At 35.1% G+C, this 17,084-nt stretch overlaps 1 protein-coding gene across 1 annotated transcript in view; it reads left to right on the top strand.

Annotated features, from left to right (window-relative positions):
• Positions 1-17,084, top strand: part of Hdx (highly divergent homeobox) — a 114,423-nt gene that overhangs the window by 47,085 nt on the left and 50,254 nt on the right. Inside the window, exon 4 of the mRNA XM_013024985.1 lies at positions 10,885-10,938. Coding sequence (XP_012880439.1) covers positions 10,885-10,938 — 54 coding nt within the window. The remainder of the gene's footprint in view (positions 1-10,884; positions 10,939-17,084) is intronic.

Consider the following 17,084-nt stretch of genomic DNA (forward strand, 5'->3'; position numbering starts at 1 on the left):
TTTCTGATGGAGGCATAGAATTCCATTGTGTATATATACCACATTTTCTTGATCCACTCATCTACTCTATTATGACTTTTTCATGCATGTATTCCATGTACTGGCAACCTCTCTTGTCACCTGTCACTTTCCCCAAATAGTCCCTCTTCTACATTCATGAGTTTTTTCCCTAGATTTGATATATTATAGTAAAGCTATGAAATTTGTTAAGTCTGGCTTATTTCAGTTAACATGGTGTTTTCCATTTTTTTCAGTTTTCCTACAAGTGGAACGATTATGTTCTTTATAGCTGACTTATACTGCAATGTATATGCATATATACATATATATATATATATTTATATGTATATCAGTTGTAAGGCATTTCATCTGTTTCCATGACTTGGCTGTTGTGAATACGGCTGCAATAAACATGGGTGTACAGATATCTCTATTGCATATTGAATTCCATTGTTTTGGATATGAACTCAAGAGTGTTATTGTTAGATATAGGTAATAGGCTTGCCAAACATAGCCTTTCTTATTTTCTTCTGCATGTTTAAATTTTATTTATTTATTTTTCGTGTTTATGTGGCACCAAGGAATCCAACACAGAGCTTAAGGCATGATGGGCAAGCACTCTACCACTAAGCCACATTCCTTGCCCACATTTATTATGTTGTGGTATGTTTTATCTGTTCTTTGTTTCTTCAGGGATTTCATCATGAAGGCATGTTGAATTATGTCAAAGCTTCTTCTGCATCAATTGACAGGATTGCATGATTTTTGTGCTTTATTCTATTTCTATATTGTATTATATTTAAATAGGTTTAACTATGCTTGCATTCCTGGAATAAAATAAGTTTCATCATTGCGTATGATCTTTTTCATATGCTCTTGAATGTAGTTTGCAAATATTTTATTGAAGAATTTTGTACTTACATTCGTTATAATTAATTTTCTTGTTTTGTTGTCTGTTTATCTGGTTTTCCTAGCAGGGTAACACTGGCCTATATATTGAAGTACATTGGTGGTCGTTCTTTATTAATGATCTGGTAAAATTCAGCTATAAATCCATCTAGTCATAGCTTTCTTTGTTACGAATCTAGTACTGCTTCAATTTCATTGCTTATAGTAAACATATATAGGTAGCTTATATCCTCTTGGCTCATCTTTAATATTTCACATGCTTCTACACATTTGCCCATTTCTAGATTTTCAGTTTGTTAGAAGTTTTCCCTAATTTTCCTCTGGAATTCATTAGTGGTATTTTTTGTGATACTTATTTTCTCATCCTAACTATTAATTTGTCTTCCCCATCTCTCTCTTGGCTAGTTTTGAGAAGGGTTTGTCAGTCATGTTTATTATGTATCCTAAGAACCAGTATTTGTTTTAATAGTTCTTTGTATGGTTCGTTCAGTATCCATCTCATTAATCTTTGATCTGGTATTTTTATTTCATTCTATAAACTTCTTTGGGGGAGAACTTGTTCATGATTTGCTAAGCGTTTGAGGTCTCAAACAATAGGCCCTTTCTGAAGCTAGAATCTTGCTGTAGCTCTGATATAAGAAGGAATGGCATGATTTCTTTTCTTTCTTCACTAAGGCCTTCCACATCAGAGCAGTCAGTCTCACCAAATCTCTAACCTGAGTTTATGGTTTGTAGCACAGTGGACTTATCCTATTGTTTATTGCTTTTTTCTGTTACTTCCATTTATTTCTGCTTTTCTGTTGTCATGCTACATTTTTTGTGATTCATGATGCTCTTCTTTCTTTCTTCTGTGTTACTTGACTGTTCTCATTCATGAATTCAAAATGCATCAGGATTCTAACCATCATCTTGCAACTTTTTATATCTCTTTTCTGAGATTGTGTGCATTTGTTAATTTCCCTGTATAAATGGCTACATTAAAATATCTTACATTTGCCTGGTGCTGGAGGCTCATGCCTATAATCCTAGTTTCACAGTAGGCTGAGAACTGAAGATTACTGTTCAAAGCCAGCCCAGGCAGAAAAGTCTCCATGAGATTCTTATCTCCAGTTAACCACTCAAAAACTGGAAGTGGTACTATGGCTCAAGTAGTAGAATGCTACCCTTGAGTAAAAGAGGCTCAGAACCAGCGTCCAGACTCAAGCTCCAGGACTGGCAAAAGAAATCTTATATTTCCCCAAATTTCACCCTTACTTCTAAAGCCTTTAGCTGTTTTAATATATACTTAGTTGGTAATATCTTTCTGTAAATTTGTGTAAGCATTTTTAATGTTTTTTTTTGTTTGTTTCTGTTTTTGATAAAATCTCACCTTACTGCTTCCCATCATTCCTTCTAGATTAAGACCTGTGCTGTGTCACTTTTGGGTGTGTGAAATTAGGAGATTTGTGAATTAGGAGATAAAGTGACCAGTCCCTGAGGCAACCTTCAAACAGATTAAAGTAATGCAAATTATGTTAAATGCATTGTATTTCTTAGTCACAAAAGAGAATGGATAATAGGCCAATACATCTCAAAATCATGTCATACTATCATAAAAATGGTTAAAATAAGGACAACTAAAAATGTCATAAAATATCATTTTAAATGTGGAATTTTCTTTATTGCGCATTTGTTTAGTTTTTAGGTCCTGACTAAATTCAAGAGGTACAACAAAGTGATTTCATTGAGTCATTAGTTGTTTTTCTGGTTTTTTTTTTTGTTTGTTTGAGACAATGTCTTGCTACGTAGCTGAAGCAGGCCTAAAACTTACAGTACTCTTAGTTCTGCCTCCTCACTACTGGAATTACAAGCATGTACCACCATACCCAACCAGATAGTTGTGTATCCATGATGAGACTAGGGTATAGAAATTCCTATTTCTTCACCTTGTTGAATTTTTTTGGCATTTGTTTTTGTAATTATAAAGTGAATGTTTCTGCAAATATATAAGTGGTAGCACAACAAGAAGACAGGATTATTTATTTTTTCCCCTTTTTGTTGGTTTTGTTTCTTGAACTCTGAGCCTGGGCGCTGTTCCTGAGCTCTTCAGCTCAAGAGGAGCATTCTAGCACTTGAGCCACAGCGCCACTTCCTGTTTTCTGGTGGTTAATTGGAGATAAAAGTCTCATGGACTTTCTTGCCCAGGCTGGCTTTAGACAGGGTTCCTCTGATCTCAGCCTCCTGAGTAGCTAGGATTATAGACATGAGCCACCAGCACCCTGCCCAGACAGGATTTTTTTAAGCCTACCTTTTTTTTGATTCAGCTAGGAGTTGTGTCCAAAGTTAAGACATTGAATCATAATTAATGGTAAGAACATTAGTCCAGCCAGCAAAGATGATATTGTGATCACAACAGTGAAGTAAAAGCTGTTGTTTGGAGGTCTGTAGTCTGACTAAGCATGTTGCAAAAGACTTCATGTTGAATATAAAATGTTTTAGATGTTAAAACTAACATTCAGATATTTTATTTTCTGAAAGTGGTAAAGAACCTTTATATTTTCTCAAATATCTTCTTTTTTCTTTTAGGCTTTCATCTTCAAATTGTTGTACAAAAGGGTTACAAATTAACATGCCCATATATGGGTACAGTGTATCTTAATCAGAGTTATCCTCTCAAACAGTATCCCCTTCTTAACTATCCCTTTCCTCACCAGTGATATCAACTTTTTCACTTGCTTCTTCACAGGCATACTTTGAGTATTATGACTGTATTTATCCACTGTTTTTTTCCCCATTGATTCACCCGCTTCCTACTATCCCTCCCATTTAAAACTTGCTTTGATCTTCCTAATATTCATTTGGTTGAACTGTCTGTTAATTGTTCAAAGGATTTACACCATAGTGTTTCCTGAATATACTGTAGTCAAGTTGATGGTGTGTGTATGCACCTACCACTGTGTCTGTTTACATTGGAGGTTGTATATTGAGTCTAAGATGGAAATATGAGGCCAAACATGTGCCCTCTGTCTTTCTGGGTCTGACTTACTATACTAAGTATGATTTTTTTCTAGATCCATCCATTTTCCTGCAAATAGAATGATTTCATTCTTCCTAGTGGCTGAAGAAAATTCCATTTGTGTATAAATGCATGTATGTATATCTCTCTATTTTATCTATCTAATATTTTATGCATTCATCAGTTGTAGGACATCTCAACAGTTTCCATAACTTGGCTATTGTGAATTATGCTGCAATGAGCATGACTGTGCAGGTTCTCTTCTTGGATCCTGTCTTGTAATTTTTTTGGATAAATGCTCATTAGTGGTATCACTGAATCACAGAGTAGTTCTACTTTTAATTTTTGAGGAATCGCTATATTGATTATATTAATTTACATACCAATCAATAGTTTATTAGGATCACTTTCCTTCACCTTCATCCTCACCAGAATTTGTTCTTGTCAGTATCCCAAATAATAGCCATTCTGACTGAAGTTAGGTGGAATATCAATATTGTTTTGATTTTCATTTCCCTTATGAGAAAGGAATTTGAGGTTCTCTTTATGATTTATTGGCTCTTCAGTTTCTTCCTCTGAGAAATGTTAGTTTAGCTCCCTTGTCCATTTATTGATTTGATTTATTGATTCTGTGAGGTGTGTGTGTGTGTGTGTGTGTGTGTGTGTGTGTGTGTGTGTGTGTGCTGTCTCTGAGGTTTGTACTGAATGCTAGAGAGAGGTCTCCCACTTGAGCCACAACTCTACTTCTGGCTTTTTTGATGTTTGTTGGAGACAGGAGTCTCATGGGCTTTCTTGACCAGGCTGGCTTCAGACCATAATCCTCAGATCTCCGCCTTCTGTTTAGCTAGGATTACAGATTTGAGCCATGGATTCATGCTTTAGGTTTTAAATTCCTTGAATATTCTTGTTATTTTACCCTTCTCAGATGGATTGCTGGCAAAGATATTTTTCATTCTGTACAGTCTTTTAAGCTTAGTGAGTGCTGTGCAGAATCTTTTTAGCTTAATGCAATCATATTTGTCAGTGCTCTCTTCTATTTGCTGAACCCTGGAGTTTTATTGAGGAACTTGCTGCCTATCTCAGTAAGTTTTCTAGTGTTTCCACTACTTTATCTCATAGTATTTCAAGTTTTACATTTCGGCCTTTGATCTACTTTAAATTAATATTGGTCTAGGGTTAGAGACAGGGATCCAATTTTAGTCTCCTGCAAGTGGACATCCAGGTCTCCCAGAACCATTTGTTGAAGAGGTATCTTTTCTCCAGTGTGTATTTTGGGCTCCTTTATTAAAAAAATCACTTGACTAGGTTAATGGGTTGATTTATGTGTCTTCTAATATGTTCCATTACCCATCAGGTCTATTTCTGTGCCTGTACCAAGCTGTTTGCTATTATTGCTTTGCAGTATAAAGTCTAATATTGGTTTTGTTGTTATTGTTGTTGTTGTTGAGGATTTCTGTGGCTTTTTGTAGGCCTTTCATGTTTCTGTATGAATTTCAAGATTGCTTTCTCTCTTTGTGAAGAATGACATTGGTATTTTGAAGGGTATTTTATTAAATTTGTAGATTGCCTTTGCAAGTATGGAAATTTTGACAGTATTAATTCTACCAATCCAAGAATATGATATATCTATCTTATCATGTTTTCTTCAATTCCTTTCCTCAAGGCTCAAATTTCTATCATTTTATGTGAACAAAATTGGATAATACTCTGACATTTTCTAGAAAGTAAAATTTGAATAAATTCAAATTTGTAATTTTATACTATTAGTTTTCTGGGTACTAGTACTGGGACTTGAATACAGGATGTGGGTATTATCCTTAGCTTTTTGCTCAAGGCTGGTACTCCACCACTTGAATCACAGCTTCGTTTCCTGTTTTCTGAGAGTCTTATCAGACTCTCACAGACATTTCTGCTTAGGCCGGCCTTGAACTGTGATCCTCCTGAATAGCTAGGATTACAAATGAGAGCTACTAGTTAGCAACCAGCATATTCTGAGTATATTTTATAACTTCTTTGAAAAATATTGGAATTTAAATTGCCTTGGCATGAGCTGGGAAGGTGGCTCAGTGGTAGAGCGCTTGCCTTGTATGCCTGAGGCCCTGGATTCGATTCCTCAGCACCACATAAGCAAAAAGAGAAAAGCCAGAAGTGGCGCTGTTGTTCAAGTGGTAGAGCGCTATCCTTGAGCTGAAGAGCTGAGGGACAGCGCCCAGGCCCAGAGTTCAGGCCCCATGACCGGACCCCCCCAAAAATTTTTTCCTTGGCATTAATTTTGGCTTATAATATTTAAATAATAAATTATGCAGGAGTAAATAAATTCCAAGTCGCATCTTGGTTGTTAATAGCAATATTTTTTTTCAGGCTGGGATTGTGGCTTAGTGGTGGAGTGCTTGCCTAGCATGCATGAAGCCCTGAGTCTGATTCCTCAGTACCACATAAACAAAAAATGCCAGAATTGGTACTGTGGCTCAAGGTAGAATGCTAACCTTAAGCAAAAAAAAGCTCAGGGATAGTGCCCAGGCCCAGAGCTCAAGCCCCAGAACTGGCAAAACAATTCAGGTTAATAAACTATTCTAAACACTATTTTCCTGTGACTTAAATAGAAAAAAGATTCATGTGTTAAAAACAGTATGTCATCTGTCTAAAAGTGTTAGCATTTTAAGTGATGTATAAATATAATCTAAATGCTCAAGGCTGTTTCAGAGATGTAGTGAAAGAAAGAAAGAAAGAAAGAAAGAAAGAAAGAAAGAAAGAAAGAAAGAAAGAAAGAAAGAAAGAAAGATTTTTTCAAATAAGTATTCATCTTTTCATCTATAATCCAGTACCTCTTATTCTCAACCAGAAAAAAAATTGTTCTCCCTCCCCTTCCCCCAGTTTCTTACTCCATACAAATTTCTCTTATATATTTCCTTTTGTTGCATTTCAGAAAGTCATAGCCAGTGAATAATGAATGTCTAAATTAATTCAATCAATCAGCAAATATTTATTGACTAGCTATCGCATATGCAGCAGTGTTCTCTGTACTCTACACCTCATAATTGAAAAACACCTAGGAAACCTTGCTGATTAACAACAATGATTGATAGGTTTTGATGTTCAACTAATACCAAAACAAGGATGGAAATCTAAAACTGATTTATGATGCTCTGTCTGCTGAACTTTGATCATAGACCCAGTTATTGCCTGATTGTTTCAGTTAATCAAATTCTGTCTAATAAAATGTTAATTAATAGAATTTTTCATTTTCCTGCTTCACATAAAATGTAGTATATTTCACATAATAGCGCTATCAGACCCAGAAGTTAATCTAAAATTTCCTAAATTGGATATCCAGCTTACTGCATCATTGTCTTTATGACAGATTCTTAAATCAAATGCATGTTTATATTTATATATAGAATCCATGTTTGATTGATTGTTACAGCATCATCATATTATGTAACAACTGAATGATATGAAGTATAAGAAAGCAAAAATTATCTTTAAAATTCTCTTTGTGTTAGTCTTATTCTGAGTGTACAATCATTGAGTATTAAATACGTACAATGCATAATTAGTGGTTTGATATATAATGTCTACTTAAAGTACAAGCATGATTTCACATGAAACAAATACGTTAAAATTGGATTTAAAAGCCTATACATACCATATGATTCTGTATCCAAATAAATGTGTTACATCCTTTAGTAAATACAATGTTAGACATAAGACACATATTTCTTGACAGTAAGAAGTACTTTGTATTTGCCTTAAAACTTGTGATACTCCATCAGATGGCTTATTTTCTATGCCATGCATGAGATCTTTAGAAATTTATTTTATATTTTTCTTCCCAATTCCTATTTCCCCTACCCCAGTTTCAAGTCTAGAATACATCTTGCCTAAACTATTATAAAGTTTCTGTACTTCTTCCATTCATTATTATACACAAGGCATGTTAAAATTCCTAATATACAAAAAATACAATTCAGGCCCTACAGCCCATCTCCTTGAGACCTTCCATGGCTCATCATTCACTGCAGAATAAGATTTAGGTGTTTGTGGCATTCATGTCCTCTACAAAGTGACACCAACCTTTCTTTAGTGCTAGTTGAACTGATGATTCATCAAACATATCCTGTCCACTTATTTTAACACAATCAAACTTTTCTTCTCTACTGTGTCTCTTTTTGAATCCTTTCCTTCAAAAGTTTACTCACTTTTTAAGGTTCAGATGAAATATTAATCTTCAAGAGGGTGTCATTTTGCCATAGTTTGAACTCGTACTGTGCTTCATTTATTGTACATCCACTATGACACTTATCATAGTTCTTTGTATTAAAGTTATTCATGTTCCAATCTTACCTCTTCCTCTCAAATCACGATTCTTTCCCTCCAGGAGATTATGTTTTTCCTATCTTTTTATTTCCTGTAGGACCTGAAACAGCACATCATATAGAATAGAAATCTGCCAGACATTTCAAAAGAATTCAAATTAGTTGCCTTAGAAAGTAATATATACTTATGCTAATAATCTTCAATTTGCCAAAACGTTTTTGAAATTCTTTTACAACTGTTTTAAAAGCCTGTGGGGTTCTTTTAAATGGTTTCAGTGGTGACAAATCATCATCATTTGAGGAAAAATTTGATTTTGGAAAATAGAATTCATTCTGAGACACACTTAGTGAATAATATGAATGTTCAATCTGGTTTTAATGAGACAGAATCTCAGGATGAGGTATGAACTGACAATTCCAAAAGTTCCCAAAATGCTCTCAACAATGTCAATATCCTTGTAATGAGTTCATAGCATCCTAAATTTTCTACTTTAAAGCATACAGCAATTTGGGAATGTAAGTTCTAAAATATTTGTTAAATCAGCCTTGTCTTCTTGTAGATTCTTTTGCAATTTTCCAAACCAGACTAAAGTATGCTTAAAACTGAAATATCATTTAAATGAGAAGTTTATTGCCCTTCTCATTTGATTACTGTATTTTATATATTCAAGTGAATGAGAACCTATATTCAATACTGTACCAAATAAAAACTCCCCAACATTGGAGAAACACTTGTTTGTAAAGAAAAAAAAAAGAAACTTAAAAATTCAGCTATTCTGCCTGAGTTATGCCAGGAAATTAAGAATACATTGGAAGTAAATGTTAGAGATTAGTTGAGCATAGATAGCATTTAAATACCATTCAACTTTTCAGTAGTTACTAGTTTGAGGCTCTATTTTGTTTTATTTGCAAGTCCATGGCTTTGGCATATTTTCTCTAGAAATACTCTGTAGCCGTTTTTGATTTATCCCCACTAATGGATGGGAATATGTGCACCAATAATTCAAAAGAATTGGGTATCTCTATTTGTATTAAAAAAGATATGATTACTTTAGCAGATTTATCTTCTTCATTGAAGCTAATAACTGATTTTGCAAGCTTGACTAAACAAGCAACTGACCCCAAGCTTGATTTGTGAAATGAAAAGAAAGTAGTCTTTTAAAAAGAATTTTTCAGAAGAAATCATTTTATTACCTTTGGTTCATCACTGAAGAAAATCAACTGTTCACATCTTGTCATGATCTCTTCACACTAAAATCATTGCCTTTCCATTCAAATGACGTTTTACATTAAGTAAAATACTTTTTAGCCTATCTATAAAAGTACGATTTTTGCATATTAGTATATTCAGAAATCAAAGGAAACTGGCAGTTCTAGTGGTCAGGAACAGTAATAATTTATATGAAATTTGAATGAAGATTCTGAAAATTCAATGATGTTGCAGATGTACCTTGGCAAGAAGATGTCCAATAAAATTTGCTTCTTTTTTGTACGTGTATTGGTACAGGGGCTTGTACTCAAGACCTACATGCTATCCCTTAGATTTGTCAATCAAGGATAGTGCTTTATCATTTGAGCTAATAGAGTTGTAACTCTACTTCCAGTGTTTTACTGGTTAATTGAAAATAAGAGATTCACAAACTTTCTTTCCCAGGCAAGCTTTGAACTAAGATGCTCAGATCTCAGCTTCCTACTCAGGAAAGAAGCTAGGATTACAGGCATGAGCCATCAGTGCTTGGCTTAAAACTTGCTCTTTTATAGTTACATTCCTATATTTAGTGTTGATAATGAAGTTTTTCACTCTTGCAAAAATGAGGGAATATACTTGCAAAGTACACAACTATTTTATATTTGAGCACATAGTTTCTAGTAGTTTCCCAAAAATGTTGGAAAAGATTTAAATACGTTTTACTTATCAAGTAAAAAGGAGCAGAATGTTATAACTATAAATGTAATCACTTCAACACTCTCATCTACATTTGTTTTAGTCATACATTATTCATACAAAAAATCTTTATTTAAATCAAAAGGTCATTAAAATGTACAATTTACCATTTTAAAATAAAAGGTAGACAACATAGAGAATAGATTTCTGATGTGGCCTGAATATTGATAAAAATTGTCTCAGTCATTTGCATTGTAGGCTAAGATTTTTATTAAGAAAGCACCTGTGGTAATAATAGTTTATTCAGTGATGATTTTTCAAAGTAAAGGAAAGCAATATGCGTAAGTAGTTTATAGCATACACTTTCATTATGGAGTCATCTTTCATTTTGTAGTAGTGCTCTACTTTTAAGTGTGACCGGTCTATAGTGCTTGCAACTTTTTCCAAGATTCCACAGAGGTAAGCACCGAATTTCCATTTCAATCATTCTTTGTCTATAGATTTCCAAACTCCAGCAGAGCCCCAGCAAATATAGAGCCCTAAGATGCTCTAAGAATTTCCTTGAATTTCCAAAAAACCTTTACATCATTTCTAATCTTTTTCCACAAAGGAAGACCCTTTATGTCTGTGGACTTCATTAAAGAAAGAATGTTGTCTATTTGGGGAATGTATTATGAATGCAGGCCTATCTTAACACTGTATATGAATTATTTGGTGTTGATCAACGTTCCAAAATATGAATGCAAATCTTACTGAGATTCCATTTGTTGTTTTCACAGATTTCAGGAAACCTTACTGTGCCTTGGATTACAGGGTGTTCTAGAAAAAGAGCAGTAAGTAATCTTTATTTAAAGCAACAAGTTGGTTTCCTCATGTCATTAGTAGGAATGCCACTGAAAAAACTGTTATGATTTTTATAAAACTAGCAAAAACATAACCTTGATTAAATTGAATTTTCTCAAAGGACATATTTTGAGGTTAAAATATTTATGTACTCTGGGGGCTGGGAAGGTGGCTCAGTGGTAGAGCGCTTGCCTTGCATGCATGAGGCCCTGTGTTCGATTCCTCAGCAACACATAAGCAAAAAGAAAAAAGCCAGAAGTGCCACTGTGGCTCAAGTGGTAGAGCGCTATCCTTGAGCTGAAGAGCTGAGGGACAGCGCCTAGGCCCAGAGTTCAGGCCCCACGACCAGACCCCCCCCAAAAAAAGAAAGAAAGCCAGGCCCAAAGAAATATAGGTTCCATGGTTTCCCTTATCTGCAATAACTAGTATATGTCTAGGACAAGCAGAAAAGGTCAAAAGCTATGTACATATGACCATATAAGATGACGCTAAGTGAAATGAACCCCGATAGGGACACAAGAGGTTTTTTTATCTATGTTGTTGTTGTTTTTGATGTATTTGTAATGTACCATGCAATTTTCTTTGTTTCTTTTGTATGTTCTTCCCCATGGTATAACCTCGATTTACACTGTATTTTATTCCAGTGACCCCCATCTTCTATATACATTTTTCTAATTTGGGTAGGGGAAGGGAAATAACAAAATGTTTAAATAAGGATGTACGTTGATCCATTATAACAATCAGATGTACAAGACACTATGTTGAAAACAAACACTACAGCTTGGCAGGGGGTGGGAAAAGTTGGGGAGGTGGGGAGGAAAGGGATGGTAGGGGAAAAACAAAGGAGGGGGTAACAATGCTCCATAGGAAATGTACTCCTTACCTTGCTCAAGTAACTGTAACCCCTTTGTACAGTATCTTTACAATATATATATATATATATATATATATATATTAGAAAAAGTGTTTTATTAAACCAGTTAGTTTTTACAATGGAATAATTTAGCTAAATCAATCATTGTTAATTTTTTTTAATTTGGACAGTATAGGCGTTTGAACTCCAAACCCATTGGACAGGTGCTCTATCATGTCAGCCATGTGTAGGCTATTATTTTCCTTTTTTAAAGATAGGGTCTCACCTTTGGACTGGGCTAGCCTGGACCCACAATCCTCTGATTTAAGCCTCCCATGTAGCTTGAATGAAAAGTGCACCCCACCACACCTACAACCTTTTTTATTCTTTTTTTTTTGGTGAAAATACTGTACAGAGGGGTTACAATTACATGGGCAAAATAATGAGTACATTCCTGATCAAGCATTGTTGCCTCTCCTTTGTTTCCCCTTCCCATCCCATCCTCCCTCCGCCTCCCCCATCCAATCCTCCCCCCCCAAAGTTGTAAAGTTTGTTTTCAACATAACGACTTGTACATCTCATTGTTGCAATGGGTCCACCTGTATCCCTATTTTGAGATGGGTGCATCTTACAAACTTTTCTGCCTGAGCTAGCTTCAAATTACCTTCCTCCCAATCTCAACATCCTGAGGAGCTGAGATTACAGTTGTAAATCATTACTTCCAGCAATCAATCATTTTTTTGTTAATCAGATGTTTTAGCTGGGGACATGGCTCAGTGGGAAAGCACCTGGTTAGAAAGCACTAGATTCTGACTTCATATACTGCAGGACTTCCACAAAAAGAAAATGAGATTATTGGGACAGGAGCTTGCCAATTAAGTGAAACTTTTTAAAATGAGACTGTCAGTCTGGTTTATTTAAAGGTTTTGTAAATAAGCATGGTGTGTGTGTGTGTGTGTGTGTGTGTGTGTGTGTGTGTGTGTATGTGTGTGTTTCCCATTTTCCCCTATTCCAAATTAAGTATTCTTTCATTTAGATTTAACATTTTTTCTAAATTTCATTTTTTATTTTTATTATTTTATTTATATTTATTATTATTTTTATTTTATTGTAAAGATGCTGTACAGTAGGGATTACATGATTAATGAGTACATTTCTTGTTATGCATTGTTATCCCGCCTTTGTTTTTCTCCTACTATCCCTTCCCTCCCTCACCTTTTCCACTCCTCCTTATCACCCCCCACCCCAAGTTGTAAAGTTCATTTCCAACGTAGTGTCGTATCATTTTTGCAATGAGTCATCCCGTGTCCTTGTTTCAGCATTTTGTTATTCCCCTTCCCATTCCCAAATTAGATAAATGTATATACATGTTTCAGGGTACCAAAATCAGTGACCACAGAGGATAGACCATAGGGGGAAGAATATACAAACGGGAAAAATGCATTAAAAATTACATTTAAAACAACAACAAAGATAAATCTCTTGAATCCATATCTTAGGGTTCATCTTGCTTAGCATCATCTTATGTGGTCATATGGATGTAGCTATTGAGCTTTTCTGGTCATCTGATAAGATTATCCTAGATGTATACTAATTATTGCAAATAGAACTAAAAAAAAATCCCTCAAAAACAAATCCTCAAAGAAACAACTGCCCTATTAATGTGGGCTAAAGGCTTAAAAAGAGACTTCTCTGAAGATAAAATAAGAATACCCAATAGACACATGCAGAAATGCTCAATTTCTCTGGTCATAAAAAATGCAAATCAAAACAACAGTAAAATTCCATCTCACTCCAGTTAGAATGGCTATAATCAAGAACACTAATAACAACAGATACTGGAGGGGATGTGGCCACAAGGGAACTCTACTGCATTCTTGGTGAGAGTGTAAACTTGTTCAATTACTTTGGAAAGCAGTATGGAGTTTCCTTTAAAAAAAACTACTACTGTATTGTTGCTGGGAGTGTAAACTCGTTCAAACACTTTGGAAAGAAGTATGGAGGTTCCTCAAAAGACTACACATAGAGATCCCCTATGACCCAGGAATCACACTTTTGGGCATTTACCCCAAAGATAAAAAACAGGGCCATACTAAAGCTACCAGTACAACTGTGTTTATCACAGTATTATTCACCATAGTTAAGTTATGGAACCAACCCAGTTGCCTCTCAGTAGATGAATTTGATATATTTATATATAGAAAATGTGATGTATTTATATATATACTGGAATTATATGCTTCCATCAGAAAAAATGACACTACCCCATTTGTTAGGAAATGGATAGACTTGGAATAAAATAGGTTAAGTGAATAAGCCAGATCCAAACAAATTTAGATTTAATATTTAAAGAGAGGGACATATTAATCTAAAAGTTCTATGACCATTTTGTGATATGCATTATGAAATATCTACCTATATATTCCTTTTTTTGCCAGTCCTGGGGTTTGAACTGAACCTGAGCACTGTCTCTGGGATACTTTTGCTCAATGCTAGCACTCTTATCACTAGAACCACAGAGCCTCTTCTGGCTTTGTCTGTGATTAATTGGAGACACTCTTATCTCCAATTAATCACAGGAAAAGTGGTTGGGAGATGGGAAGGGATGGGAAGGGGAAACAAAGGAGGAGACCACAATGCTTGATAAGAAATGTACTCATTATCTTGCCCACATAATTGTAACCCCTCTGTACGGTACTTTCACACACAGAAAAAAAGTGTCATAGATTTTCCTTCCCCAGACTTGCTTTGACTCACAGTCCTCAGATCTCAGCCTCCTGAGTAGCGAGGATTACAACTATGTACCACTGGCACCAGGCAACATGTACAGTTTTTAAGTTTAAGAAAATTTAAATTAATGATTTAGTTTACAGAGATAAGGCATCATTGACTCATATCTGTAATCTTAGCTACTGAAGAGGCTACTATTGGAGGATTATAGCTTGAGTTGAGCTGAGGTAAAACTTTGTGAGACCTCTCCCCCATCTTAACAGAAAAAAGCTTTACATGGAGGTATACACGCATAATTCCAACTACAGACAAAAGATTAAATAGGAGGTATTATGATTCAGTCTACTTAGGACAAAAAAAGTGAGATTCTATCTCAAAAATAACACAAGCAAAAAGGGGTAGAAGCATGACTCAAAGAGTAAAGCATTTGTCTCACTAGAATTAGGCACTGAATTCAAATATCAGTATTGCAAAAAAATAACTTTACAGGAAGTTGTAAATAGACATTAAAAGCATAGGCTATTGTTTATACATTCCGGCAGAATATCACTTTTTCTCTTTACCAAATGCATGCTTCACATTTTACTGTTGACCTATTGGATAATTCAAACTCACATATTGAAGTGTTTGGTGTCTATTACAGAGTCAATTATAATAATAGAGTCAATTAGTAAAAACAAAGACTAGTACAAAATAATACATAACATATTCAGAACTTGAAGCATCATTTAAATCTGATTCTTCATTTGGTGAAAAATGGAATAGAAGCATGAATTTTGATCCTCTTGTGGTGATGTAGCTCCCAAATGATCATTTTACAACTTATTTTCTTTTGTAAGAACTTACATCTCAGCTGAATCTTAGAGTTTCAGCTACCTGGAGGCTGAAGCAAGACGATCACTTGACTTCAGCCTGGAGTTGGAAATCAGCCTGGACAAATCATCAAGACATTGCTCGAAAAAAAATTAGCAGATTCCCTGCTAGCAGAATGAAATGAGCTATATTCCCCCACAGTGCTACAGATCTAGTCTAGGGCCTTGCACATGTTAAACAAGTGCTCTACCACTAAGCAATAAGACTAGTCCTGATATATTTTTAATGTTACATAAAGTACACAGATCATTCAATTTCACTCTTATTTTACAACGATACAATTTTAATTTTCCATTATTTTAGATTGGATTAATCTATGCCTCAGAATCTTGGTTACTGAAAAATTTGATCAGTATCTAGCACTTTCTATACACTAATAGCACATTCTTTATTCATCGGTGATGGATAAAAATGATGCCGTTCCCTTGGTTTTTTTTGGCAGTCTTGGGGCTTGTGGAGACTGTCCCTGAGCTTCTTTTGCTCAAGACTAACACTCTACCATTTGAGTCACAACACTACTTCCAGCCTTTAATGTTTATCTGGTACTAAGGAATCGACCCAGGGTTTCATGCATGCTAGGCAAGCGTTCTACCACTAAGACACATTCCCAGACCAATCCTTCATTTTTAATGAAGTTATTTTATAGCAAACAGTTCATTTCCTAAGCAATCATAAATTTTAGAACAAATACATTTTAGATCAAATATGATTAATAAAATTACACTCTAAGATCATTTTGCCAAGCAATTTTTAAGTGCACTTATGTGAAAATTTCATGAGATGCCCAACTCTATATGATTCAGAATAAAAGATGATAAAAATAGATAACAAAAAATTAAAGCCATTTCCTCTTAACTCAGGAACGAGACAAGGATGTCCACTCTCTCCACTTCTTTTCAATTTAGTATTAGAATGCCTAGCTACAGCAATGAGATGCAAACATAAAAGGGATCCATGTAGGGAAAAATAAAATAAAACTCTCCCTCTTTGCAGATGACATGATTTTGTATTTAAAGAATCTCACGACTCTACTCCCAAATCACTCAAGCTGATTAAAATCTTTGGCAAAGTAGCAGGGTATAAAATTAACCCTCAAAAATCAATGGCTTGGGGCTGGGAAGGGGCTCAGTGGTAGAGCCTTGCATGCCTGAGGTACTGCATTCGATTCCTCAGCACCACATAAGCAAAAATAAAAAAGCCAGAAGTGGCACTGTGGCTCAAGTGGTAGAGCTCCAGCCTTGAGCTGAAGAGCTGAGGGACAGCGCCCAGGCCCACACTTCAGGCCCCACAACCGGACCCCCCCAAAAAAAAATCAATGGCTTTTCTATATGCCAACAACGAGAAAAACATGGCTGAAATTAGGAAAGCAATTCCATTCGTAATAGCCCCACAAAAAATAAAATAACTAGGAATTAAGTTAACCAAAGAAGTAAAGGACTTCTATGACGAAACTTTTAAAACTTTAAAAAGGAAATCAAAACAGAACTTAGAAAGTGGAAAAACTCCCCATGCTCCTGGAGTGGAATGATCAACATCATAAAAATGGCAATACTTCCCAAGGCTATCTACAAATTCAATGCGATACCTATCAATATTCCAACCTCATTCTTCAAGGAAATAGAAGAGGCAATCCAAAAATTCATATGGAAAAATGAAAGACCCCTAATAGCAAAAACGATC

This window comes from Dipodomys ordii, unplaced genomic scaffold, assembly GCF_000151885.1.
Source record: "Dipodomys ordii isolate 6190 unplaced genomic scaffold, Dord_2.0 Scaffold80, whole genome shotgun sequence".
Classification (NCBI taxonomy): domain Eukaryota; kingdom Metazoa; phylum Chordata; class Mammalia; order Rodentia; family Heteromyidae; genus Dipodomys; species Dipodomys ordii.